At 52.0% G+C, this 27,190-nt stretch overlaps 10 protein-coding genes across 10 annotated transcripts; 5 read left to right on the top strand and 5 right to left on the bottom strand.

Annotated features, from left to right (window-relative positions):
• Positions 1–170: 170 nt before the first annotated feature.
• pup1 (proteasome core particle subunit beta 2) lies at positions 171–1,151 on the bottom strand (the record flags this gene model as incomplete). Its single annotated transcript, XM_056930579.1, has 3 exons — positions 171–830; positions 906–953; positions 1,026–1,151. 3 exons carry the CDS (start codon positions 1,149–1,151, stop codon positions 171–173), a joined length of 834 nt encoding a protein of 277 aa, XP_056794872.1.
• A 565-nt stretch (positions 1,152–1,716) lies between these two features.
• Positions 1,717–6,328, top strand: N7539_000974 (FG-nucleoporin NUP159; the record flags this gene model as incomplete). The annotated part of the gene is made up of 3 exons (XM_056930578.1): positions 1,717–1,794; positions 1,863–2,544; positions 2,601–6,328. 3 exons carry the CDS (start codon positions 1,717–1,719, stop codon positions 6,326–6,328), a joined length of 4,488 nt encoding a protein of 1,495 aa, XP_056794871.1.
• A 1,264-nt stretch (positions 6,329–7,592) lies between these two features.
• On the top strand, positions 7,593–8,149 carry N7539_000973 (uncharacterized protein; the record flags this gene model as incomplete). The annotated part of the gene is made up of 2 exons (XM_056930577.1): positions 7,593–7,779; positions 7,857–8,149. The coding sequence occupies 2 exons, from the start codon at positions 7,593–7,595 to the stop codon at positions 8,147–8,149; spliced, it is 480 nt and encodes a 159-aa protein (XP_056794870.1).
• Positions 8,150–8,694: 545 nt separating this feature from the next.
• Positions 8,695–10,245, bottom strand: N7539_000972 (telomere maintenance protein PBP2; the record flags this gene model as incomplete). Its single annotated transcript, XM_056930576.1, has 3 exons — positions 8,695–8,717; positions 8,777–9,659; positions 9,730–10,245. The coding sequence occupies 3 exons, from the start codon at positions 10,243–10,245 to the stop codon at positions 8,695–8,697; spliced, it is 1,422 nt and encodes a 473-aa protein (XP_056794869.1).
• Positions 10,246–10,964: 719 nt separating this feature from the next.
• N7539_000971 (uncharacterized protein) lies at positions 10,965–12,078 on the top strand (the record flags this gene model as incomplete). The annotated part of the gene is made up of 2 exons (XM_056930575.1): positions 10,965–11,150; positions 11,215–12,078. The coding sequence occupies 2 exons, from the start codon at positions 10,965–10,967 to the stop codon at positions 12,076–12,078; spliced, it is 1,050 nt and encodes a 349-aa protein (XP_056794868.1).
• Positions 12,079–12,341: 263 nt separating this feature from the next.
• N7539_000970 (uncharacterized protein) lies at positions 12,342–16,964 on the bottom strand (the record flags this gene model as incomplete). Its single annotated transcript, XM_056930574.1, has 4 exons — positions 12,342–12,892; positions 12,947–13,025; positions 13,092–16,576; positions 16,646–16,964. The coding sequence occupies 4 exons, from the start codon at positions 16,962–16,964 to the stop codon at positions 12,342–12,344; spliced, it is 4,434 nt and encodes a 1,477-aa protein (XP_056794867.1).
• Positions 16,965–17,768: 804 nt separating this feature from the next.
• N7539_000969 (putative Kelch repeats protein) lies at positions 17,769–19,944 on the top strand (the record flags this gene model as incomplete). Its single annotated transcript, XM_056930573.1, has 4 exons — positions 17,769–18,213; positions 18,292–18,437; positions 18,500–18,676; positions 18,751–19,944. The coding sequence occupies 4 exons, from the start codon at positions 17,769–17,771 to the stop codon at positions 19,942–19,944; spliced, it is 1,962 nt and encodes a 653-aa protein (XP_056794866.1).
• A 244-nt stretch (positions 19,945–20,188) lies between these two features.
• Positions 20,189–21,670, bottom strand: N7539_000968 (pyridoxal phosphate-dependent decarboxylase family protein; the record flags this gene model as incomplete). Its single annotated transcript, XM_056930572.1, has 1 exon — positions 20,189–21,670. The coding sequence occupies one exon, from the start codon at positions 21,668–21,670 to the stop codon at positions 20,189–20,191; it is 1,482 nt and encodes a 493-aa protein (XP_056794865.1).
• A 665-nt stretch (positions 21,671–22,335) lies between these two features.
• N7539_000967 (proline iminopeptidase) lies at positions 22,336–24,311 on the top strand (the record flags this gene model as incomplete). The annotated part of the gene is made up of 9 exons (XM_056930571.1): positions 22,336–22,378; positions 22,455–22,693; positions 22,786–23,030; positions 23,201–23,211; positions 23,279–23,443; positions 23,513–23,533; positions 23,603–23,741; positions 23,809–23,911; positions 24,000–24,311. 9 exons carry the CDS (start codon positions 22,336–22,338, stop codon positions 24,309–24,311), a joined length of 1,278 nt encoding a protein of 425 aa, XP_056794864.1.
• A 447-nt stretch (positions 24,312–24,758) lies between these two features.
• On the bottom strand, positions 24,759–26,908 carry N7539_000966 (guanine nucleotide exchange factor MON1; the record flags this gene model as incomplete). Its single annotated transcript, XM_056930570.1, has 3 exons — positions 24,759–24,767; positions 24,826–25,060; positions 25,140–26,908. The coding sequence occupies 3 exons, from the start codon at positions 26,906–26,908 to the stop codon at positions 24,759–24,761; spliced, it is 2,013 nt and encodes a 670-aa protein (XP_056794863.1).
• Positions 26,909–27,190: the final 282 nt, after the last annotated feature.

The following is a 27,190-nucleotide window of genomic DNA, read 5'->3' as shown; positions in this document are numbered from 1 at the left end:
TTGATTGCAATCAGGATTAGGCCAATCCAGCACATGTGCCCCGAGTAGTCTTCAGGGAAAGTCTTGCTAATCACGAAGCCAACCAAGAATATCTAGGAAGGGAAAGTGTATCATTGTTTCAAAAGGCTACATGCTTGGAAACCATACCAGCTTGTGGATCAGACATTCTTTTAAACATCGACTTCCATCTTCTCCCCAGCAGCAAGGTTGTCGTCTCCGGAGAGCGTCTCGATAGTGACATATTTCTTCAGATCCTCCTTGCTGATGACCTTTTGGTTCAACCAAGCAGTCGTGCCCTTGGGGAATCGGTAGTTGCGCTCCTTCAAACCACGCTCGTTAGGCTTCATATAGTTGCGAAGCAGCTTCGTGGGCTTATCCTTCTCAATGACGCATACGTCCACATTGCTGCCGGAACCGAGGTCGTTGAAAATACCGGCCTTGATGGCCTCGGCGCAAAGAGCGATCGCACCTTCCTTGTCAAGATCGGGCTGCCACATTGACTCAAACACGGACATGGCTGCCAGTGATCCCGATCCCATGGTCACGTATGGCAGCTTGTCTGTCGAACCGTGCGCGTGCACTGTGTACAAGCCAACACCGGTCGGATCCACGCCCGCAACCACAAGGTAGGCGCCGATGTGTCCCTGGTATCGGAAAAGGTGCTGCTTGAGCATGGTCATGCATGTGATGACTCGCGGGTCACGGCCTGTTGATAGAGAGTGCAATTCGACGTTGGAGCTGATGAGGGCGGTGGTGAACTCGGTATCCGCGGCGGTACCGGCGCCAGCACACCAGATCTTGGGCGCAATGTAATGAAGTTTCTCGCAGTTCTAGAAAGTCCAAAACAGTCAGCCTCGAGCTCTATGGTTGACTTAAAAAATCGATAAAGCCGACTTCCATCGTACCTTGTCTGCTACTATGGGGCCGCTCGTAGCTCTGGTATCTGCTGCGATCTTTGTTCACCAACAGGTCAGCTTTGCCTCGTTGCGCAGTCTTCGTTTTTGAGGATTTTATCAAGACCATACCACCACACCATTATCGTAGATACATCCCACAATCGTTGTACCAGTGCTAGTGGCCTTGGGAAGAGGAACACCCCTGGCGTGCAGAGCCGCGTTGCGGTTGTAGTTTGAGAAATCGAAGCCGGTCATCTTGACACCGCAGGAGTTGAACAATGGAGGGGCAAAGACTTGGTCGAATTGAAAGCCGGAGCACGAGTCGAAGAGGAAAAGAAGCCAAGGACTTTCGGAGAGAAAGGGAGGGCCGTCGATGCAAGAGGTACTGGTGGAGATGAGGATGTTATGCTAGGTGAGCTGTCTGGAGGTGACGAAGCTCCCGCAGCCTGCTGATTCGAAGCCTGGCCTTTAAGGCACAAAACGCGTTATGCAGCTGGATGTTTTTTGCCTCTACCGGGTTCCATTCAGACTCAAGAAGATCTCATAGCTCTTCCTCCCCACAATCTGCACGGAAACTTTGACAAACTGCTCACTTGCGCGTGTATTGCTTCTCATCTAGCCTCTGAGGGGCAGTCTCAAAATTCTCAGGCGCACCTGGAGCCTCTTTGACCGGAGTCCTCAATCGCTCCCACGTCACTCTTTCTCTTCGACTCCCTCCACCCCGACTTCACCTGCCTCGCCGTCCCTCAATGCTCACAGGCCACATCCAAGCTTAAGCGGACATCATCGTTCAGTCTCCGCTGAAGTCCATCGTCTCCGAATGGCGTTCAGCTTTGGTTCCTCTTCCGGCCCGGCTGGGGCAAGTGCGCCCACCGAGCTCGCCGAGATCTTCACAGATGTGTGTCTCTCTCGTTGAGCTAATGCTTAGTTTTGAAGTTGTTGTCTTGTCGCTTACAGCCAGTTTAGGAATTCGGTTTTAAAGGCGTTTCCGGTGATATCAGCATTCGGTTTCTCCCTTCGCCCTGGCCGCAAGACGCTCTACCCGCCCCGACTACCTCCCTTCTAACTGTCGCGCAAAACAAGGGCATCGTTGTTGGCGCGGGACCTGATTGCCTCGTTGTCGCGACTACCCAATCTGTTCGAACCGCCATCGAAACTTCATCTCAGGAAGAAAGCAACAAGACGAAGCCCTTCCAGCCACAGTCCACGATTCCACTACCTGCACGACCTACCCACGTTGCTTTCACGGCGAGCGATGACGCCTTGATATTAGCGACTGAGAACGCGTCTCAGATCACAGTCTTCCAGACGGATACCCTCCTTCAAGGCAATGTGCAGCCAGCTCTGTCAGTTCAAACCAACGGTGCGACAATTCGATGTCTTGCGCCGAACCCGGATCCCTCTTCGACCCTGGTTGCGCTGGTCACAGTCAACGGAGAGCTTCTGATTGCAGACCTTAAGGCCGGAAATCTGGTGACCGGTGCCAATGGGCCAGCCCTACGAAATGGAGTCAGCTGCGTCGCTTGGAGCAACAAGGGAAAGCAGCTCGTGGCGGGCATGGCTGATGGAAGCGCGGAGCAGATGACCCCTGACGGAACGCAGAAAGCTCAAATACCCAGACCTTCTGATTTGGAAGGAGAATGTCACGGTATGTCAAGTGTCGATTCGCTCTATATTCGATTGTGCGGGCTAATATTTTCAAAGTCTCATCTATCAGTTGGCTCGAGAATGACATTTTCTTCAGCATCTACACTCCGAATGCTCCAGAAGACGACATGGGAATTCCTGCCTCGTCTTATTACATGATAACAAGGCAGAAGCAGGCGCCGTTCCTCCTCCAGAAACTACCCGAGATTTGTCCCACTATTGGGTTCATGATGAAACGAGCGCCTGCGTTCCAATTTATCGCACGTTTACGGGACTACAAGCCGCATCTCAAAGATGTTCTGATCGTCGCATCAACCGCATCTGCAGATGTCGGTATGGTCGTGCGATCCGAGAAAGCACTGGATGATAATCCCGCTGGACAATTTGCAGTGGCCAACGTGAACGACGATGTGAAAAGGGCATCAATCCCTCTTACGGAGTCCGGTGATGACACGTCAGTTATTGGTCTCAGTTGTGATCTGTCTAGCAGCGACAAGGTGCCTTCGCCTCTTCCTGGTGAGGAAATAATAGAGACTTCATCTCCTTTGCCCGCACTGTTCGCTTTGAATAATGAGGGTAATATGTGCGCCTGGTGGTTCATTTATACCGACGCGATCCGCCAGAACATTCCCTATTCTGGGCTTGTTTCCGGGAGCGCGCAGATACCAGCCCAGGCTGCGCCTTCGTCTCTGCAGCCGGCCACACCAGCAATGACCCAGCAACAACAACAACAACCCGCATTTGGCCAGTCCTCTTTTGGCAGCCCGTCTCCTTTGGGTGCATCTTCTTTCGCTAAACCGACGGGAAGTGCGACATTTGGAACTCCCTCGGCCATGGGAGCAACGCCATTCGGAAAGGCTGCTGCTCCAGCATTCGGCAGCACTTCCAATCTGGGTAGCATGGCCAGTCCCGGGTTTGGCAAACCTTCTCTCGGGCCTTCCTCTGGCACAGCATTTGGTCAAACCAGCTCTCCTGGACACGGTGTGGCATTCGGCAAGTCGGGATTCGGTGCCCCGAGCACGAGCTCGCCGTTCGGACAATCTACCACACCGGCGAAAAGCCTCCTCAATTCTGCGCCTGGGACGAGCGGTGGCGGCTTCAGCTCCTTCTCCAGCGGAGCAGGTACGGGTGGTGGATTCGCTGCGTTTGCCGCTGCAAAGCCTGCGGAGTCTCCGTTTGCGAAAACTTCTGGTGACAATGCCTTTGCCAAGACCTCGTCGCCTTCGCCTTTTGCTAGCAGCAACGCTTTCGGTGAGACCGCATTTGCTAAGGCATCATCTCCCTCTCCTTTCGGAGCCAAACCTTCAGGCGAGACTGCTTTCCCATCCGCGCAATCAGCCGCAGTCAAAAATCCATTTGGTTCCAACTCAGGCTTTGGATCTGGTAGCGGATTTGTGCTGGGATCTTCTTTTAAGGGCGATGGCACAGCCGCGAGCGACTCAAAAGAACCAGAAAAGAGCTCCTCGGGTGCTATGTCCCTGAGTGGATTCGGCAAATCTATTTCACTGTCAAATGATTCCACGGGTCCGACGGAATCTATGGATGACTCAGAAGACAAGACTGCCCCGGCGGCAGCGAAGAGCCAACCCACCGCATTCTTCAGTCCTCCGCCACCTAAACCCTCGTCTAATTGGGGAGCGTCGCCTTTCGGTGCCAAAGCGCTGCAAACAAAGCCGGCTTCGTCACCTTTGGCAACCCAGACCGGCAGTGGATTCTCCATGTTTGGATCTTCTTCTGCCGCACCTTCGCAATCGCCTCCACAGACAAAGCCACGGATCACGAGTCCACTGTCAACCCAGTCTGACGTGACAGCGACTCCCCAGAAAGGCCAATCTATCCTTAGTCCCACATCTTCTTCCCTCGAGGCTCCCCTTCCTCCAGATTCAACTACAAAGACCAGTTATGCTCCTGGGGATACATCAGCGTCATCGAATGTGTCAAAGAGTTCTGCCGAAGATGCCCCTCTTCCCCCGGATTTCGTGTCGATAGGGAAGAGCTCCAAAGAAGTAGAGGATGCGCCCCTTCCGCCAGATTTTACAGCCAAGCCTATCAAGACCGAGAGTCCACCTCCGGGTGTGCCCGAAGATGTCCCGGAGGAAGCGCCATTGCCTCCAGACCCAACGACGTTCAAGCGTGATTCTACCCTGTCAGAAGACCTCGAAGCTGTTCCGGATGAGACAGACCTCGAATCCCAGGATGGCGACGAGTCAGATTTCAGTGACATTGGTGAAGATTTAAATCAAGATGAGGCCGACGCGGGCGAGTCCTTCAGTGGATTATCCGACAAGAGCTCGACTGGGGGGCTTTTTAGTGGATTCTCCAAAGGCGCTAAAAAAGACCAAACAAAGCAGGCACCTCGCGCACTTTTCGGTGAAATCTCGAAGGGTCCGGTTCTTCCCCCGCCAGGGCCCGCAATCCGTTCTGGCCGTGAGCCGTATCGCTCCCCCAGTCCCAACCGCGCCAGCTCCCAAAAGGGCAACTTGCTCCTGAAGAAATCGGATGCTTTCAAGGTGGGAAGCGCCTTGGCTTCTAAGAAGGCTGCCCTAGCTCAATCCACGTATCGTAAGGGGCCTCTGAGGAAAGTTAGCGATGCTGCGCGAGAGGAACGGGTGCGTGCACAGGCGGCTGCTCTGCAGCGAGCCGAGGAGGAGGTCCTCGCTCTCTCAGACGATGACGAGGACGAGAGACTGCGAGCAGACCTTGCTCGCCCTGTCGAGCCCGCCGCAACCCTGGATCCCTTTCTTCCTCACCAAGACTACACCGGCGATACAGCGAAGCCTGGTGTTCCAGGTATGATCGAACGGCTCTATCGAGATATCAACTCCATGGTCGATACGTTGGGAATTAATGCTCGGTCCATGGAGTCGTTCCTCCTTTACCAGCAGCCGGCGCAAGGGTCTGACCACGATACATGGGTGAACATTTTGACGAGTGACAACCCTTCCAACATCTTGGATGAGGATCTCTTCCTCCAGGATATCAGTATTTTCGAGGACGTCATCACATCCATTGGCCAGAATCTTGACGAGCAACGTCTCCAAGGTGTTGAGGACAAACTCAACGATTGCCGAGCATTACTCACTAAAGATATTGTGTCTTTGCGGGCCCAGTTCGCTAGCATTCGCAAGACGCTCGACGCGTTGACTGACACCGGGGCGATCCTCTCAGCGCCTCTTTCTGCCGAGCAAGTCACCCTTCAACAAGACCTTCGCACCACATTCACCGACCTGCAAGGCAAATTGGCCGAGCTTGAGCAAGGCGTTTCGATGCTGCGAGCAAAGATTGCCGACATTCCAAGACGCGGTGGAGCTGGCGCCGCGTCCCGCAAGCGACCGACTGTCGAGGCTGTCTCCTCCACTATTGCAACCATGATGAGCATGGCGGAGAGCAAGAGCAGTGACATTGACGTCCTGGAGGCCCAGCTCAAAAAGCTCGGCTTTGATACATCCGTGTCGGGCTCCGTGAGCCGTGAAGGATCTCCATTTGCTACACCTCGCAAAGCAGTTGGCCGTTTCCCAGCAACACCGGGCTCGCGCGGCTCCGTTGACGGGAGTGCTTATCACACTCCAGAGTCCGCAGCCCGCGGCCTCAATTTCCGGGCCAGTCTGAATGGCTCGGCGAAACAGAGTCGTCTCCGAAGTGTTGACGTCGCTGGTCCTGTCGGCGTGCGGGAGGAGTCATCTCAGTGGAAGGCGAAGAATCAACGCCGAAGGCAACTGATCGGTAGCTTGAAGGACGCGATGGAAAAGAAGGAGAAGCAAGTGCGGGGTGTTGACGATCTTTAATGTTTGCATGGGCAATTCCCTGGGTTTCACAACGCAAGAGACTCTTGGGATGTATTATTTTAACACTGTTTTCATAATTTCATTTGACTTGGTATCAAGTTCATCCATTACAGTTCTGTCACCGCTGGAAATCCATTCAAATTCAAATTCAAACCGCGGCAACAAAAACGCATAAGATGGAAGGCGCCCTAGTCATATTTCCCAGCAAACTTAACCTCAGCTAATCAGGATGACTTCGAAACGCTACCTAGGCTGCAGTCCATACATCCATTCTGTACCTTCGGCCGCACCATTCAACGTCCTGGCTACTACCAACTCAGTTGAACGAGGGGGTCCTGTATTCAACAATCAATTCTCCAGTCCAATGATGGATGGAGACTTTCTATACTCTCCATGCATCCGAAGAACCTCAAGTGTTTCGATGAAGTACTAGTAGGAAGTCATTAGGTAGCAATGTGTGGATCGACCAGCATTGCCCAGCAGTAAGTTACACATATGTCATCATGTCGCAGGCACTCTGAGGATTGCTGAGCTGGATTGACACTCATCTAAGGAATCCGTGAGTGGTCGGGCACGGATGTGGTGGCTGACGGAGATGGTCCCCGAATGTTCCAAGGACTCCCAATCTACATCTGGTCGTTGTGAATAGGGTCGGCACCGTGTTCCTTGCCTCAGAGCTTGCGGAGTTCACTCGAACTGCGAGCAGAATCACTAGATGATATACATGGATGGCTAGGAGGAAGTGCTTCAAATACGTTAATGCTCTTCGAGATAGTTACAGGGCAATGTGATGTAAACTGCCTACCTGATTGCCGCCATCTCTTACTATAGATCCGGGTAGAAACCTATCCACGCATGCGAGTTCGACTTTGACGGATTATGTAGATTGATACTATGCTGTACGGATACTGTGGGAACGCCCACTTGTTGATGATTCAGATGGTCAATCCGTGTGCGATTTTGACCCGACAAGCAGTTTCTGCATTGTTACACAAGGCAAAGTCATGGCAATATTGTTTTGTAGCCTCTTCACCCAAGCGAGCTGGGTTGCCTGCTTTCCGATTTCCGATACAGCTGGGGTGAAATCACTGACATCATGTAAAGGTCAGAAGACACTCGTCTGGTTCGCATTTGGAACCGCCGTGGCAAAGCAAGGCTCGAGGTTCAGCCACCAATTTGACCACAGGGGCATCTGCTCAATTGACCTCTCGAGTCAATAGCACGGACAGACTCGTCGACTCTGTAACTCCTTTTCACTTCCAGGATGGCTCAGATGAGCACGCAATTCATTTTATTCGGTGTGAAAAGCGAGGTTGAACCCGAAAATCCTGCTAGCGATCTGGGAGAGGCGCTGCTTAAGGTCTTTCGTGCTACTAAAAACCAGAGCGGCCATCGCAGCTCTGCGTGGGGTCGCTCGATAGAAGAACCGAAGAACATTGTATGGGTGATTGGTATGTTGCTGACATTGCAATGCCATGAGAGCTCCCCGACAGCGAATTGAGCTCACTGACCATGTTTGTTTCACTAGACTGGACCGACGCCCGTTGCTCTATCAATCCAGAGCTTCTTAAGCCCTTCCTTGTCAACGAAGACAAACCTTTGACGGCTGTCTATGCCACTCTGAGTCCGCCGATCAGCAGCACCGACACGCTGACGAAGAACCCGGTGACGGAGCTATTCTTCCTACCATTTTCAACAGCAATATCTGAGTATGAATCTCGACACCTGCATGCAGACCTGATCAAACTGCGCTCGGTAATGGTCACGCAGCTGCCACAAGCCGAGGGCCCCTGTTTCCTGGTCAATGGGTCAACTGGCTAGACCGAGTACAGTGCGACATGAACAAAGCCCGAGCGGACGCGCAACCGTACACTTGCTGATCGTCGGCTGGGAAAGCGTGGAAACTCACTCCAGGGCCAGGGAAACCAAAGAGTTTGTCGATGCATTCACACCGGTTAGTGGAAGATTGCTTCCCCCAATACCTGAGCTGGGAATGAAACATGTCAGATTCCAGAGTATTTAATATGAAGAATGTTGTAGCGAAGGATCCGTGTATCTGTATGAAATGTCACAGCTGGGGCAGGTACGGCAGGGGAATAGGTGTGGAAGGTTCATCTCGGGGTTACTGCTAGGGCATGATAGTAATGCGTGAATAAGATAGTAGAGGAAACCGTTCATTTGACAACAAAGGTAAGGGAACCCGCCACGAATAGAATACAGCGAGCAATCCAAAACAGAGAAGAGAAACGAACAAGACACTGATACGGATGGGGAACGAAAGAAAACAAATTTGTCATAAACCACCATTGACTTTTGGTACCGTGTCCTAGATAGCCGTTAAAGTATTGAAGGTTCCGAGTCACCCATTAGACACGGTGCTTCTCGCTCTCTGTAAGAGATTGTTAGTATGTGAAACCAAGTAGAGGAGGCGCTTTGTTGGAAACTGACCAAGTCGAGAGTAGAGCATGTACAATGCCATTTGGTTGCATTCCTGGGTGCCAGTGATGGTGACCAAACGCTCATTGCTGTTCTCCTGGGGCTCATTGATCTTGATCACGCTACCACTAAGGTGACGGATCTCATTGATCTTGGCACCACCCTTACCAATAATCGCACCGACCATATCGTTGGGGATATAGATTTGCTGCGTCAAGGGCTGACCGGGCATAGCACCACCCACGGGGGCGGGAGCAGTAGGAGCGCCCCCACGACCTGCAGGAGGCTGAGGTCCCCCGACGTAAGGAGCAGGCTGGTGAGGTGCTGCGCCAGCATACGGTGTGTGAGCAGCCGCACCATATGGCATGGCCGGTTGAGCCACGGGGGCAGGGGCTTGACCTTGTAGGTATGGCACACCATAAGCACTGGGCTGGCCGCGGTTCGAATGAGGATGGTTGCGCTTGAAAGTATCCGGGTGTCCGTACTGACCCCCAGCAGGCTGAGGAACATACGGCACCACTTGCATACCACCCGGCACAGCACCTGCAGGTCCACCACTGCGTGTAGCGTAGGCGGACGCCGCAGGACCACCAAAGCGCTCAGACAACTGCTCTCCCAGGGTCACAGCCACGTAGTAGGTGGCAATGTGGACGGCATCGGCGACACCGAGAATGACCAAGGAACGTTCGGTAGAGAGAGGCAGACAGGCATCGGAGGCGTTCAGTCGCGCACCAGACGCTTCCTGAATCTCGCGGATACGGCTGCCACCCTTGCCGATGATAGATCCGATAAGAATGTGGGGGATTAGCAAACGCAGAGGGTAAGTCTTGGACTGGGCAGTAGAAGGAGCGTCAATGGGCTCATTGTTCAAGGTGCGAATAATTAGACCGAAAGCCTGACCATGGTCAGCAACTGGAATCATAATATCTTCTTGGGGGTATCATTTTTATAGGATCACCACCTACCTTCGCAACGGCATCTTGGGCGCCGCTTACGGTCAAGATCCGTTCGACGGCACCCCGGGAGTAATCGCTGACAGTGCACTTGGCGCCAGACATTCGACGGATCTGAGAAACGTTCTCACCTCCCTTGCCAATGACAGTGGCAGCTTCGGGGCTAGAGATCACAGCACGAATGTGAATCCAGCTTGATTCGTCCTGAGAAGCTTGGTTCTCAGATTGAGAGCCAGTTCGCTCGCCCTGGGAAGCTGTAGACTGGATTGGCTGAGTGTCTGGCTGGGCTTTGCCATTGGGAGCGTCGGGGACGACAGTATCACCCTGATTGTCTTTGGACTCCTCGGAAACGGTGGGCTTGTCGGTGGAGACCTCAGGTTGAGCCTCAGCCTCGGCGTCTGCATCGTTGCGCGCGACTTTGTCGAGCGCTGGGCGCTTGGCATCCGGCTGATCGGTCGGGCCCGAGGGGGAAGAGGGATCCTCAAGAGGACGCTTCGTCGATTGCAGGTTGGGTGGAGAGGCGGACATTGTGTAGTAACTGTGTTGACCGGGCCTCACTTACGTAAAAAGGGGTCGGAATTCAAGAACGAAACGTCTTTTCTGTTTTTCTTTTGCTCTCCTAGGATCGTCTATGTACACCAGAGGTTCCCACAGAAGGTGCTGGTGTATGGCGGTCGACAGGGGAGGATCTGGTGCTGTGATGAGGCTGGAGAGATGGGAGGAGACGGTGGTAGTGCTGCCGAAAAAGAGTGTGGAGAGCGGAGTGGTGATAGGACCCGACAATTGTTGGGTAAGAAGGTTTCAGGAAGTTTGGTCTCGGAAGTTCACTCGTGAACAGACGAGCGAATTGAATGAGAACAAGGAAGGTATCGGTGTGAGATGCGACGGGCAGGGAGAAAGTCCAGGTGGGAACCAGGGAAAGCGCGACTTGTACCACAGCTAGTTCCAAGCCAAAAAACTCCCAAAGACGGCTATCAAGAGCCGTGTCAAGTGTCACAGTAAGAACACCAAAGGGGTGTGGGCGGAAAAGGCGAACTGAAGCGACTATGAAGAGTGCAAGGGGGATGAATAGATCTTACACAGCGAAGGGCGAGGTTGAGATAGAAAGCTGGACACATCCACCGCTAGCCTGATCGGTTGATCACGTGGTATCAACACGACAGAGTCCGGCTCTCTCCCAGGAACTATTGACGTTAAATCAAGACACAGGGTTCAACGGCGCGGGAGACATAGTACAGGACTTCGAAATGAGTGTCTCTGACGACACAATTCAAAATATTCAAAAGTTCATCAAGAATCGTCAGACCGCAGAAACAGAGGCATCGGCAGAACCATTGGGGGCACCGGCCCTACACGCCTATGCACGACGGCTGGACGGGACTCTCCAGCAACTGCAGGCACAAGTCCAACACCAGGAAGAAGAACTAAACAAGGTTTGTTGATGGATCCATTGCACAGCGAGCGAAACTAGCCAAATCTTACTGAAATGGGGATTAGCTGCGAGAAACCCGGGGTTCCTTCACCCTCACAGACAAGGACGAGGATCCTTGGACGCGCGTCGCTCAAGCAAGACGCGCCAAGAAGGCATATAATTCTCTCATTCTTGGCGAAGATGACCTGCCTAGAACGGACTCTGTGCTGCCAGCTTTGATTGCCGTGGAAGAAACGTCTTATTTAATCAGAGAAGGCAAGGCATCTCTGCATGTCATCGCAGACAATGTATCTGCAGATCGCGAGCGCTTTCGCATTGAGGAAGCCAACCTTCGTGATTCTCGTGAAATTGCCAATGGACTTCGTGAGCGAATTCAGCGAATTCGCAATGCGGAAAGGCAAAAGCAAGAGCGAACGCCGTCTCAAGTCGCTCGCGAAGTCGTTCGAGAGCAGAAGGCCAGGAAACAACGACTGGAGAAGGCAACCGAAGATCTTAAGAAGTCAATTGACAGCTTTATTGACATTTCACTAGCACCGATGCTGGCGGCAGAAGACATGGGAGGCCCCAATGTGGGCGATGACCTTGAAGTGTCCGACGCCACGTTAAGAGCAGGCTACACAGCTAGTGGAAAGCCGAAAAAGCCGAAGGAAGCTGTCGATCAAACTGACAGTAACCAACAACGGATCGATCAATTTCTTCAACAAAGCACAACTGCCTCTGCTTCCGCAACGAGAAGAGAAACCATGGCACAAGAGGCACATGAATTGCTTGACGGTCTGCTTGAAGCTGGCTCATCATACATTGACTTGAAACGAGACTCGGCAGCCTCGCGCTTCCTAGTGCGAGCCAAAGTGGCCCAGTTTCACCCGCGCGACGCACGTCGTTTACGCCTGATTGATTTCGGTCGATCATTGGATGATCGGGATTGACAGTTTTTACGAATAATCACTCAGGAATAGATAATTCTCCTCAACATGTTTTATCTGGTCAAAAGAGACAACTCGTAATGCTTTTCACCATACACCATCATACATTTAGAAGGAGCATATTTCGAACGATCATAAGAGACTCACAGGCTTATGTCGCCACAAGTGGAAGGGAAAACGCCTGGGCTCATGCTGGATGCAATGTAATGTAAACATAAAGGTAGGAATAGGAACATTAAGTGCCATGCCAATAGATTACGAAATATTCAAATAGGCATCATCCCAATGGTAGAGCTTGGGCCTCTTGCGCTAGGGGTCTTTCCTTTGAATGACGAACCCCGGCTGCTCGCTGCGCGATCTCCGCCCGATTTAGCTCTGGACCGGGGGCCCTTGGCTTTCCACGTCCCTGTAGAGCTGCCGTTTTTGCGCCGGGGTCGCCGGGTGTAGGGGCGCTTGCTGCTTTTGGAACGTGAAGTCGTGGATCCGCGGTCGAATTCATCCTCAGGCTCAGGGCCAGGCGATGGCGCGGGTGGAAAGTAGCGGCTGGTGATATTCTCAGGGATGACCTCCACCGGGTAGCCGAGGTCTAGACTTGGATCTTGGTCGACGAAGAGATCATCGTCGCTATATTCGTCACTGCTGCTGAGATTGATGACATTGTGGTGATTAGGGTCCGGAACCACGCCGTTGGCCTCGGCGTCGTCTTTCAGCTCATGATAGCGGCGCCTGGCGTTGTCAATCAACTTGAGGATCTGACGACCGTATCGTTTGACCTTGTCGGGATCGATGCCGGTGATTGCAGCAAGTTCAGACATATCTGTCCCTTGTCAGTACCTCTGTGTCAGCATCTCAAAATGGTAGATGCACTGACTCTTGGGAAACGTGATAGCCATGTCACGCAGGGTTTGGTCGGGGAACGGCTGAGAGCGAAGACCTTTCTCGACAACAATCTGTGTATGCTCACAGTAAGTAAAATACGATCATTAGGCTGGAGGGAAAAAGCCATGCCGACTGACCTCTTGCAAATATCTCTTGGCAGACACCTCAAAGTCCTCCACCACTGCCCGATGCAAATGATCCAGCATATCCATCTTCCGGTCCGCCATAATTGGGGGGCCCACTTCGCGGCCGTTCTCATTCAGAGGCTTGCCAGCCACTCGAACAGGTTCAAACCCATCACTTTCATCGTCCGTTGCGTCGAGATCGACACGTCGTCTCCTCTGCTGCTGTTGAGATCTGGCTTGACGGCGATTGTTGGCAGACTGTACGGGAGACGAGACCATTGTGGATTGAGGGTAGACGGGAGTACCGGACTTGGTACTTTGTTTTGGTCGAGCAGCCACCTTGGGTTTTGCTTTGGGAGATCCGCGAACATGCAGTTCCAGTTTCTTTTGACCCGTTTCGTACTCAGTCGCACGGCGACCGAGCTTCAGGTACTGAACCGCGAAGTCGCTTCCATTGATGACATTGTCCTCAGCCAAGGCATCCTCACCTAAGAGGCGGTAAAAAAGCCGTTCCGCTTCACCACGATCCAGGTCTGAGCCTTTGCCATACCATGGCATCGACTTGTGTCCAGGGGATTTGGCTTTCTTCAAGTCTCCGCGTAGCACATCCACACAGTAAAGCACAGTCACTTTCTCCCCCATCTCACCTCTCGGGCCAGGTTGATTTTGGAACCATCGAACAATCTTGATAATCCAAGTAGCATATTCAGAGAAGTCGTGCAATTCAAAGGCATGTTCCGACTTGCAATTGTCACAAGAACTAGCACAGTCCTCGCGTCTGAAGTATTCATTGAAGTATGCGAGGACCTGAACTCGTCTGCAGTCACTGCGATTTTCACAGAATTGGACCACATTGCGTAACATGTGTTTCTGTCGTGTCTTTTGTTCGTAGCTACCATCTCCCTCGTCGATCATGCGCTTGAGTGTGGCAGCATCTCTGTATCCGTAATAAAGGTAGCAACCCGACCGTTTCCCATCACGTCCGGCGCGACCGGTTTCCTGGTAGTATCCTTCTAGACTCTTGGGGATGCTGTGATGCATCACGAAACGGACGTCGGGCTTGTCGATACCCATTCCGAAGGCAATCGTTGCAACTATGATATGATGGGTTCCTTGCTGCCATTCGTTCTGAACCTTGGCCTTATCATCGGACTTCATGCCAGCATGATAGTGCGCAGCACGAAGTCTGTATTTCCTGCAGAGATCTTCTGCAACCTTCTCACACATTTTCCGAGAGAGGCAATAAACTATTCCACACTGATTCTTGTAAGACTTTTTGATGGTCTCCGCGATGCTCGCAAGAACTTCATCATTCTTGCCCTTGGTCCGCACTTCGTATGTTAGATTCGGTCGATTGAAAGACTGAAGAAACACCTCGCAGCCAGTCATCTTAAGATTATGGATCACATCAACCTTGACATTCTCCGTAGCGGTCGCGGTCAACGCCATCACCGGTACTCCGGGAAGCTTCGCTCGAATCTCTCCCAATTCTTTGTAGTCTGGCCGGAAATCATGTCCCCATTGGCTGACGCAGTGTGCCTCGTCGATCACCAACCGTGCAAGCTTCTGGCGACGATGAAGATTCTCCAAAGATCTGACTAACGATTGGTTCTTGTTGATCATCTCAGGGGTGATGTACAACAGCTCCAAATCTTCAACGTCGCCGCTGTGTAGTTGACTCAGAATCCTTGATCGCTCTGCTCTGTCGGATTCGCCATTGATCAAGAAGGCTTTGATATGCAGCTTTCGCAGATGATCAACTTGGTCCTGCATCAAACTCAGAAGAGGAGACACCACGAGTGTCACGCCATGCGTACGACCGCCTGTTACTATGGAAGGAAGCTGATAACACAGTGATTTCCCACCTCCGGTCGGCATGAGAACAAACACATCTTTCCCACCCAGAGTCGCGTCGATGGCCTCGAGTTGATTTGGCCTGAACCCACGCAAATGAAACCTGTCCTTAAGAACAGATTTGACCTCCTGAGACCATGGATGATTCGACCAGAAGTTGTTGCGAGCTGGCGATTTCTTGGGTGGAGGCATAGGCGCACGCGACGAGTTTCCAGAAGTTTCAGTGAGAATGTTCCGATGGGCAGGCTCCCGGGCAGCTGGCTGAGTCTGATGATCGAAGCTTCCCGCTGCCTCCAGCATCTCATCGTCACTATCGCTCCAGTCGAAGTCGTCGAAGTCGACTTCAGGAGAAGCCATGTTCCGTGTAATGCCAGCTTCGTGGTTCCGGGGCTGAATACGCACGTCAAATGTTGCTGAGTCGTTCTGGGCTTTTTGTGAGCTTGTCGCAGAAGTATAGAGAGACTGAACATTCGAAGTTGCTTGACGCGATGCACCATTATCGGCTTGATGGAATGAAGACGACACGGAAACTGATGCATCATCGGCTGCATCTCCATACCCAGCCGCATGTTCGAGGATTCCCGTCTCAGAAAGAAGCTTTCGAATGCTCGTTTCCGTATTCTCTATCTCTGCTTCAACTGCCAGGCTCTGCGACAACTCCGGCAGTGACGTCGGATCTTGACCTTGAGATATTGCACGCATCAAACCCTGCTTGAGATGCTGCCTCCGAGATAAAGAGTCGCTGTATGTCGTCTTCAACGTTTGCAGCCATTGCACGGACTCAATCTGAGAAACGAGCCCTTTGTTCGCTGCCACCAGTTCAGGCGCTGGTCGACCTGCCATTGCTTCTTCATAAACTATTTCTGCGTTCTTTTGCAAGGTTTGCTGTAATTTGGCAATGACAGCGTTGCAGGTGTTCTCCGAAAGGTTCATGAATTTAAGTATGCTCTCGTCTTTGGACTGAGAGCTCGGGACTGCCGGGCCGGGGATCGACGACGAAGACCCCGAATGCTCTCGCTTGACTGGGTGCGTAACAGAAGGCTTCTTATTACTGGCGATCGCCTGCTGAGTGGACTGGGCTGTGGGTGCCACAACGTCGACCTTCGGGTCGTTCAAGGGACTGACAGGAGGAAGTCTGGGATACAGACCAGTATTTGCATCAATGACCATCTCATCGTCATGAAGCCAGGTTTCGTCGAATGGGTCTTCACCGTCTGAATCGGCGACTTCGCGTTTCTGGTTCTTGCGCGGCAGGTCCAGAGAACGAAGTCTGCTTTTTCGACTCGGCAACTCGGAGATGACTGCTTTTGTGGAGCTCAAACTTGATTCTTTCGAGGGCGATGCAGCTTTTGCTGCAAGCTTTGCGGGAGAAAGCAAATCCGTTTTGTATTCATCGCTCTTCCTTTTGCGTCCCCGCTTCTCGCTGACGACCTCTTGAGACGCAGCGTTCTTGTTCCATAAGCGTCTCTGAGCTGCGAGATCAAGTTTGACATCCGAGGCGAGAAATCTATCGGGATCACCTGTGAGGTCGATGGACTCAATACCGTCAAACGGCGAGGTAGCAATTCTGCGATCCGGTCGGATGGGTGTGGCCTTGGGTCGCAGAATTTGTGTGGACGAGGACGGCGGTTCGAGAAATGATTCTGATCGGATAAGTCAGCTCAAATCAGCTCAAGCGCGTCGTATTACCATGATTTGCTTGCCCAACACACCTGAGATCACAGCGCTTGACGATGGAGGCTTCTTGGCAACCGTCGGGGAGCTAGGTAGCCGAGCGTCTCCCCGGCTCAGCATTTTTGACTTGCTCCCGGAGGAGGGCGCCAACATAAGTCTGGCCATATTCTCATCTTCCAAGTCATCTAGATTCTCGACGAGCTGATCGAGCAATTGGATATCATCGGGTGGTGGAGTCCGCTGATGGGTAACGCGATTTGCGGTTTCAGTTGGGATATCTGTGGACAACGTTGGATACAATGACGGGCCTTGTTGCAGAAGCCATTTAAGATGCACAGCCAAGTTGTTCTTCGTCATGGGGGTGTGTGTTCGCTCATGGCCCTGCCTTTATTTTGTTTGTCGATCTCCAACGGGCCTAATTATCCGAATTGTCGAGGCACCGCGCGGGTCGCGACCAGTTGACGCGTGTTGTTCACGTGAGCGGTCAATGGCACCGATAAGCGCCTTGATTGCCGGCCTCCATGGCTAAGTTACCTTCTTATCTACCCTGGTAATTTACTGTGGATGCACTCCATGGAGTGACTTCTCGATTTAATGCTACACCTATGGATTGTATTGTCATTGCGAGCCCACATCATGCAGTCATATCGGCCAATTTATCTGCACACTGTCTTGGAAGAATTGCCACTGATATCAACTTGCCCTCGACTTTCAAATGTCCATCGCCCTTTACTTGATGGCGGTCGTTCATCTCTATGATATCTTTCACCGCCCTTCCTTCCGCCTTAACCGGTATCTTGGTTTAGAGGCATACTTTTTCTCGGCCGACAGAAACCCGAGGGGAGTGATCTTAAGGGCTCTATATTTTCTTTTAGAAACTTCTTCTAAAATCATATTAAATTAGTCGTCAAAGATACTACCGGAAATCACTCTATTTCCGAGTACAAGTGAATACGATGCGGGATGCCCGCCGAATTCTGGTGTACTTTTTGTCCGGCAGTATCCTGCCCTTGATTCAACGCTGGAGTGCCCTCTCACGTCCGCGATAAGACAAGTGGGGCAAAGCTTTTTCTTGCCCCGCGGCCTAAAAAAAAGTGCCCGTGAGTAGTAAAAGATTTGCAGAGGGAGTTACGAAGTACTCGTCTTAATCTCCGATCGGTCATGGCGAAGAAAAGCAAAAAGTCGGCTGAGCACAAAGAGCGGGTGGCTGCGAAACAGTCGAAGAAGACCGCGCAGAAGGAGAAAAAGTCCAAGGCCAAGGGCAAAGACGTTGATAGCGATGCCGAGGACGCCGACTTGGACGCCATCCTGGCCCAATATGCTGAAGAGCAAGCTAAGTTTCTGAAGGTCACTGAGGTCCCGTCGGGTTCTCCTTCACCGCGAAGCTCTGCGACTATTCTGGCATCGCCGTCCAATCGCAATGAGATCCTTCTGTTCGGCGGCGAGTACTTTGACGGCACCCACGCGTCGTTCTTCAACAACCTCTTTGTGTATCAGATCGACCGAGGCGAGTGGAAAGAAGTAACAAGTCCCAACAGCCCACTTCCTCGCAGTGGACATGCCTGGTGTCGTGGCGGTAATTCTGGAGGCGTGTATCTGTTCGGAGGTCAGACCCCAAGTGTCCGTTGAGGACTCAACTATATTGATATCCACATCAGGGAGAAAGGCATCTGACTTGAAGTAGGTGAATTTTCGTCACCCAAACAAGGCACCTTCTATCATTACAACGACTTCTGGCATCTGGACCCGGCCACTCGCGAATGGACTCGCCTCGAGATCAAGGGCAAGGGCCCCCCAGCGAGAAGTGGCCACCGAATGACCTACTTCAAGGTACGCCGACAGCCACTTTAGTTCGACTTCTGACCCATGAGCAAAGCTTAAATCTCTTCCAGAACTACATCATTCTCTTTGGAGGATTCCAAGACACATCCCAACAGACCAAGTATTTACAAGACCTGTGGATCTATGACTGCGCCAAGTACACCTGGTTCAACCCACCATTGACCACGGCTTCCCAGAAGCCTGATCCTCGCTCATCATTCTCTTTCTTGCCACATGACACTGGTGCAGTAATCTATGGAGGCTATTCACGTGTCAAAGCAGCGACTAGCGCGGGGGGAAACAAGGTAAAGGTGGTCCGCAGAAGATGGCCCTGAAACCCATGGTCCATCAAGACACTTGGTTCCTGAGGATCACACCCCCAGAAACAGAGTCGGCGGCGACTTCGACTGGTCCAGCTGTCCGCTGGGAGCGTAGGAAGAAGCCTGCCAACACGCCCAACCCGCCTAGAGTAGGCACTACAATGGCTTACCACAAGGGTCGCGGTATCATGTTTGGAGGCGTTCACGATGTAGAGCTCACCGAAGAGGGCATGGACAGTGAATTCTTTGACACGCTATTTGCATGGACGACGGATCGCAATCGATTCTTCCCGTTGTCTCTTCGTCGTCCTCGTACAGGTGGCAAGAAACAGCAACCTAACCAAGCGAACAAGTCACGCAACCGTGCCAAGGTCAACGAAGAAGAACTTCTGGAAAATCTCAAAGCTCTCGAAGCAAAGCAAGGACTGCGCACGTCTGAATCAGACGACGAGGATGACTTCATGAAGCCGAAGGAGGAGGAGGAAGAGCCTTCTGAACCCTCTCGGCCTTCTATCGTGCGATTCGAAATGCCACACAAGAGATTCAACGCTCAGCTCACTGTGCAAGACGACACCCTGTTCATTTACGGGGGCACATTCGAAAAGGGTGACCGAGAATTCACATTCAACGACATGTACTCGATTGATCTAGTGAAGCTTGATGGCGTAAAGGAACTGTTCTACGTTGAGCCCACGAACTGGAACCTCCTGAACGAGGAAGACAGCGACGAAGAGATGGACGACGATGAAGAAGAAGAAGACGACGAGGAAATGGAGGATGAAGCAGGAGACGCAATGTCTCTCGACACCTCATCACCAGCACCGACCGAGCTTACTGTGCCATCCGTCACGCAAGGTATGGAGCAACTCGAAGTCGAGGAAGAGCAGGATGCAGATCAACCAGCAGATACTCGTCCGCAGCCTCGACCCTTTGAGAGCTTGCGAGAGTTCTTCAGTCGAACGTCTGAGGATTGGCAGAACATTCTTCTCGAGGTTCTTGCATGGAAGGGCCAGGCTGAAAATAAGTCAGTCAAGGAGATTCGAAAGCTGGCCTTTGACATGGCGGAAGAAAAGTGGTGGGATAGCCGGGAGGAAATCCTTGCCCTGGAAGATGAGCAAGAGGCAGCAGGCATCGGAGAGGTCGTCAGCATGCAGGACCGTGCTGAGACTGTTGGTGGCGCCGGCCGGCGCCGTTAAAGTAAAGCTGCAGGTGTTTCGTGAAGGTCTCAAGACGAAGCTCAAAAAGTACAAGCAATGTGTGCAATTACTATCTCATTCCGTACCGATTGAACGCAGCTACATACGACAGTGACAACCAAGCTTGAATATATACATTCGGCATCAAGGCATGATTTCGCACATTATATACGAAGGGGTAACTCGTGTTGAAGACGATGATCCCAGTCCAAGGCTGAGGGGCTCACTAGGCGAGCGGACAAGTTCATGAGCGCGCAACTTCGGCCAGTACACCAGTCACCAAATCCAAATCTCTTTGCACGTCGACCCTCCAATTTGAAACTGCGATTCGAGTAGCAGGGGCACCATCCCAACTAGTCCCAGAAACAAACATCTTCGAAGTCTCATTGATCTTCCGAGCAAGCTGCTTGTTCAAGGTGTCATCCTTGGCACGAAACAACACGGACATGAATGTCTGGTCCAGATGATCGGCTTTTGAGGACGTTCTGGGCAAGGCCACGTAGTCAGGATGATCAAAGATCCAATCGTTGATGCCTCGTGCGAGTTTGGTTTGACGTTCCAACATCGCGCGATATCCGTCTTTGCCATAGTAGAGCAGTGATGCGTAGACCGGCAAGGCCCGGAAACGGCGAGAGTTTTCAATTCCAATATTCAGAGGCGATGGTATGACAGGCCCATCCGAGGGACCCCCGGCGAGATAAGCTGCATTGGCATTTTGGAACACACTAGCAGCCAGATCGGGGTGCCGACAGAAGAAGAATCCGCAATCGTAGGGCACATTGAGCAGTTTGTGGCCGTCTCCTGTGATAGAATCCACCCATTCCAGGCCCCGACTTCCTTGCTTGACGGTTGCAAATTCAGGATCGTCGTTTAAAACACGACCAAAGATTCCAAAGGCCCCGTCGGCATGGAGCCACGCCCCGTACTTGTCACACAACTGACGAATCTGCGATATATCATCCGCCGTGGTCGCAAAGCGACCGGTGTTCACTTCACCAGAGGAGACGGCCACAATGCTGACCTTGTCTGCACGAGCCAGTTCATGTTCAAGCTGCTCAAGGTCAAATTTAAGCGGGTTGGAGGATTGGGCGATATTCCGCACATTCGCACGCCCAATGCCTAGGATGCCTGCCGCTTTGACAAGGGATGAGTGTGGGAGGGTGGAAAGGACCTGTATCCCAGAGAGATTCAGGGCGTGCAAAAGTTCGAAGAGTCCTGACTCTCCTACGCTTGTCATCCGCAGGCCTTTTTTCTCGGCAACTTTGCGCAAGACATACTCCCGCCCACATGCGAGGCCGAGGATGTTGCTCGCCGTGGCACCCGTGGTGAAAGTGCCATTGTGCCATTGTGAGCGATCCAATTCAAAGAGATCTGTCAGAAGACCGAGGGCATTGTGCTCGACATCTGTCACGATGGAGTGGTTCGTCAGGTGAACTTGAACATTCTGATCGTAAGCAGAGACCACGTTGTCCGCGAAGAGGGCGGCGGGTGTGACTCCACCGGTAATGAAGCCGTAGTAATTGGGACTGATGCTGCCCCCATTGAAGGCGGGGACAATCTCGTTCAAGATATGCTGTTGCACATCTTCCAAATTGATTCCTGAATCTGGCAAACTGCGTGGAAGCGAGGCGCGTGCCCGAGCGAGGCTCTCTGCAGTCGGTAGAACACCGGTCTCCCATTTTCCTTGGGCCGTTTCCCACAGATTCTGTAGAACTTGATCGTGCATACTTGTCATGTTGAATAGCCCCTGAACATATGCTAGGACATGAGCCGTACGTGAAGTCTGAGTGATAAATCCTCGAAGCCCGATCGGGATTTGCCAAAGATGAGTCAATGGTGTAGGCTGCGGTTGGACTTGGTTTGTTGAGACTCGTGGGGATCAACCCAGCTTGCCTTATCTTGCCTGTAATAGGGGCCAACTGGTGAGACCAAATCGAAGGAAGTAGATACTACTGTGCTTCTGGCCGACGCCTATCCCAGGCCAGAGATGAGAACCCAGCACAGCCTCGATAGTACGGACTACGGAGTAGTCCGGACCGACCTTCAGAGTCACATTCGGCGTTTGAGAGAATGCGCTAGCGGCGTCGAAAGAACCCTTTTCTCAGGTCCTTTGCAGGCATCCGAGTAAGCACTAGTCACCTGTCCCTGAAGTATATGTACCTAAACGCCGAGGCGGAAACTGTCTGACTCTCTTCATGCTGACAGCTTCATCTGGTCAGGCACCGCAAAGTCTACTTCTGCTCCTGGCCACTGACATGAGGTGTGAAGCACCAGTGTGGTAACCGATTTGCTCCATTCTCCGCAGTTGATCCACCTGTAGTCCCTCCTCCCCACACTTGCAGCACCTCCAACTTTCTCTCCTAGAATCATCCCCGTTTACAAAATCCAAGAATGGCGGCGAGATTGGTTGAGAAGCACTGTCACAATGTCCCAGGTAGCTACTTCAGTGTAGACGGATTTGTCGCCGCCAGCCAGGCGTGCCAGCGCGGTCATCGCTGACGAGTAGATAGGAAAGCTTCGTGTGACTGAGTTGTTCTTCGATGTGCCCGTCGATTATCAGAAGCCCAACGATGGCCGATTGAGATTGTTTGCTCGGAGCGTCACACGCTGGAACAATCCCATCGACTCCTCCACCAAGGAAGACACCAAGTTGCCCTGGCTTGTGTACCTGCAGGGTGGTCCCGGCTTTGGATGCGGGCCTCCGCAGAATTATGGCTTTGTTGAGCCGGCGTTGAGCAAAGGTTATCAGGTATGTCGCCCACTGCCGACATACTCGTCGTCAGTAGAGTCGCACGAACTTCATGCCGATGGAAGGTTCCTTCAGATTAACTTTGAGAGTAGATTTTGTTTCTGGATCAACGCGGTACCGGCCTCAGTTCTACCGTGACCGCGGGTACCCTCGCCCGTCAAGGAGACGCTATCAAGCAAGCAGAGTACCTCAAGAAGTTCCGTGCTGACAGCATTGTCCGCGACTGTGAGGCGATCCGTGAAATCCTGACCCAGGAGTACCCTGCAGACCAACGTGTCTGGAGCATCATCGGTCAAAGTTTCGGGGGCTTCTGTGCTGCTTCTTATCTATCCTTCTCGTGAGTTCGCCTTGACGAGACTAGAACCATCAGACTTTTGAAAGAATGCTTCCGCGACTGCGACTCGGTCTGACATTTGAAAAAAAACCATTCAGCCCCGAGGGGTTAAGGGAGGCTTTCACGTGCGGCGGTCTTCCACCCCTGACTGATAATCCTGAACCAGTGTACAGACGAACTTTTCGTGAGTCAACTTGGTACCTCAAGTAATCAGACGATATTTTGGGATAGAAGTGCTCACGTTCACGCAGAAAAGGTCATCGAAAGGAATGAAGCATATTATGCTAAGTTCCCGGAGGATGTTGCGCGTGTTCGCCTAATCATGCAACACTTGGAGGCCAACCGAACTCCCTTGCCCTCGGGTTGGTTGACCCCTGCCCGTTTCCAGCAACTGGGTATTATGATGGGCTTCCACGGTAAGACGAAAAGACATACCTTTTCCAATCCAACTTACACTACACAATTCATGAGCTGACTCACGACAGGTGGTCTCGATTCCCTTCACGGTAAGAATGATATGACAGGTACTAACTGCTGGTGATGAAGAGTCGAGTTAACTCATCCCAAATTTCTAGACCTTGTACTTCGGGCATGGCATGATCTGGAGATTTTCGGCGAGTTTACAGACCCTACTCTGGCATTGATTGATGGCCACGGAGGAATGGACAAGAACATCATCTACGCTGTCTTGCACGAGGCAATCTATTGCCAGAAGTAAGATTCTCTCACCTTCCCTTGAGCATACAGGGGACTGGCGTGGCTAACAACTCTCACTTCGCAGTGAGTCCTCATCCTGGACAGCCGACCGTCTACGCAATGAAATTCCGCGATTTCAAATCAATGCCGGTGACTCGGTATCCCCTATTTATTTTACGGGAGAAATGGTAAGCCAGCTTGCAGTAAAACCCTATTCAATCTTCCCCAGTGTGTTTCGGCGGATATGCTGTTGATCCTCACAATTTTCACAAATAGATCTTCAAAGACATGTTTGACTCCTACACGGAGCTAAGTCGGATCAAAGACGCCGCGGAGATCCTTGCTAGAACCAAGGAATGGAACACGTTATATAACGTTGATCAGTTGAGGAACAACAAGGTGCCCGTCTACTCGGCGACGTACATCGACGACATGTACGTCCACTTCGACCTCGCCTCTGAAACCGCGGCGAAAATTGGTGGCTTGAAGCACTTCATCACCAATACGATGTACCACGATGCCTTGCGCAGCAAATCTGGGGAGGTGATGCGACAGCTCTTCAGCCTTCGAGATGACTGTATCGACTGATGGGTCAATGGACCCTGTCACCCCAACTGAGTGCAGTGGGTATACTTGGGCTTTGACTTATGCCCTGCTCTGCGACGTGCTTAGCGCAGGCACAGTATATGAGGTGTGATCGAATCAAACGTGATCATGATTTCGATGACCCTTTTCAGTCTCGTGGGACCTCTCGAGAGGCTGGCTTATCCTAGACGCTGATAACCCACTCAAATGAATGTCTGATCCTCTACTAGACCCTCATAAAGATTCAGCAACACGTCCTGTGTCTCACTGTGTCTCAGAAAGCGATGCAGTCACACCTTCGCCACAGGTTTGGCCTTCGAGTAGTGGCCCAACGGCATTGTCGTTGTCGAGATAATTACACCATTCGGGGGCGCAATCAGTAAATTGATCGGGATGCGTCTCTTTGAAAATCCGGAATGAGATTAATGCAGCCGCTCATTTTAATGGGCTTTAGAAGACCTGTCGAATCGTCAGTTCTGCCCGTAGTGAACTCTCTGGGCCTTCCAGATCCACTCACCGCACCGCCGATGATAAAAAGTCTCTCTTCTTCACGCTGTGCCCACTGCGCGATCCTACTAGCGCCCTGAACCAAAGCTTTGCGGTTCGCGTTAGGCTCTGCGACGCAATAAAGCTCAAAAATCGGAGTCACCCAAGCAAAAGTACTGGCTGATTTCGATACGCAATAATGCACTTTGATCTGGCTGTTCTTTGCATGAATGCTCGAGTGAATATTGTTGTAGGCTGACATCAGTCTGTGACAACGAGGTTAGAATCTCCAATTCAATTTCTGCGCGTCCCAGGTGCAGGAAACAGGGGAAAGAGGACACCGACCTGCGTTTGCGGGCAGTGGTTGTAAATTCGGGAGAATACTCGGACATTGTGAATTGAACATTCGCTCGCGACTTGTACATGAAGTGGTGGAGGACCGTGCCGGGGACAATGTCAGTTGTCGCCGGCCGACCTTGATCGATCGAAGCCGCAACTACCTGCATGCTTCCATTCTTCTCCATTTGCTTCAAAAACGCAATGAGTGTCAGCTCTCGCACTTCAAATATATTCTCGGTCTGCGAGCTTACCTCAACAAGGGAGTCCCGCATTCCTTGCATCTCATAGAAACTTTCCTTAGCCGGGCTGATCAGAACCACTGCCACCGATTCATCTTTCACAATATCCTCATGGTCATCTGTGTCAGCGTTTAGCTTGATAAAGCTGACATACATGTACAGATAACCGCTACTGTTAAATCCAGGAAGGCAGACAGGCACCCAGCTCTCTCCTCCGCCCGCTTTGATACCATCGGCCTCGAATATCATGTTGAAAATAAGTTGCAAGTCGCCTGGATGAAGCGAGTGTTTCTTAGGTCGCACAACACTCACAAGCCTACCGCCAGCGACTACCAGTCCGTAGAGGAGATTTTTTGACTTTGTTTTCAAAAGAGCGTTATTGATGGCTTGGCGGTGAACTTTGCGTAATTTTAGGGTTTCAAGAGCTGACAAGAGAGTAGATGGCGATCCTCGGGTGAAGCTGTCTGCTAGCGAAGAAAGGAGCGTCTCAGAGCCTTGTAGAGGCCTCTTGAGGTCTGTGGAAGGCCGCACAGAAAACAAGTGAGTCAGGGATGGAAGAGTCAATGTAGACAGGATTTGCATGTACAATGCTTCGAGCTGGAGACGGAGTTGATTATCATTCTCCAGCATGCGACTGATGGCAACGAGATAAAGTGGACCGCGAGTGAGGATGACAAACTTGGTGTCCCCGGCCGTAAAGCTCCGAAGATGATCATTGGAATCCTCATAGAATGATATAATCGTTTGCACGACACCAACGTACGTCGAGATTAGGCCACCATCACCATGTCGAGTCCAGATCGGTTTACCAGCAGCGGAAATAATCAGAAAGTGTTTCCTCTTGCTCTTCCAGCGTTGTAGTAGTAGATCCTCATTGGCGGCGGTCTCATCTAGCTCACCCACGGGTTCGAATTCCTCTGCAAACTCGACATCTCCGATGTCATCTGCGGCGCATTCGGGGTAATGAAGCAGACTCTTGGTATCCATGTGATCGGCAGGCACTGTTGGTGCGAAGTCCTTGAACAGAACTTCAACGTCGCCAGGATCACTGTTCTGGATCGAGCTTCGTATACTCGCTGAGTCGGCCGTTTCGCTTCCCCTTGCGCTCGCCAAATGACTAAGACTTGCTTTTGCTTTGAGTCCATCGGACAAATTACGCACAGCCAATGTCGAATAGGTACTTCCACTGGGCTCGGGAGCCAGCGTTTCTATCTCCGCGTGGGAAACAGCGGTAGTAGCTTCAGCCTGCAATCCCACATTGCGCGCGGCCGTCTCATCATTCAGCAAACTTAATGTAGTCGGCCTTGGAGGTAGCGGAGGACGTATCTCCTCCAAAACTGGATCATGATTCGCGACATTTGTTTTTGAAGCGGGCGAAGCTGTGGCATCTTGTGAGCTGGCAGCGGACCAGTCGGCCGAGGACGGGCTAGCAGAGGCAGAGCGTGGTGCAGTCATTCCGCAGTCATTCCTTGGACAGTTCAGCGCCTGGTTCTTGAGTCGCTGGTCACACAGGCTCGGTCGTTCACCATTCACCATTCATCTCCAGCTTCAAAGAGTGGAAGAACCAGCTTCCAGAGACAGTTGGCTGGTGAGTTTAACGCGGGAGCTCTCCGTGACGTCGATTGCGGAGAGGAGCCCAAGACGGCGGAGCTTCGAAAGGCGGACAAAACATCAGACCAGCCAGCCGCCTAGAGTCCGCGCCGAGACTGACCAGGCATCTAGCCCTGCATTGTCTATCAACTCTGCTCTTCATGTCCCAAATATGACGGAAAGCTCTCTTGTGGCTCTGAATATATCTCAACTTCCGTCATTGGCACC

The sequence above is a fragment of the Penicillium diatomitis genome, assembly GCF_028827545.1.
Source record: "Penicillium diatomitis strain IBT 30728 chromosome Unknown utg000001l_segment0_segment0, whole genome shotgun sequence".
Lineage (NCBI taxonomy): Eukaryota > Fungi > Ascomycota > Eurotiomycetes > Eurotiales > Aspergillaceae > Penicillium > Penicillium diatomitis.
Note: the sequence above shows the minus strand (reverse complement) of the source record. Positions and strands in the feature narration are given on the sequence as shown.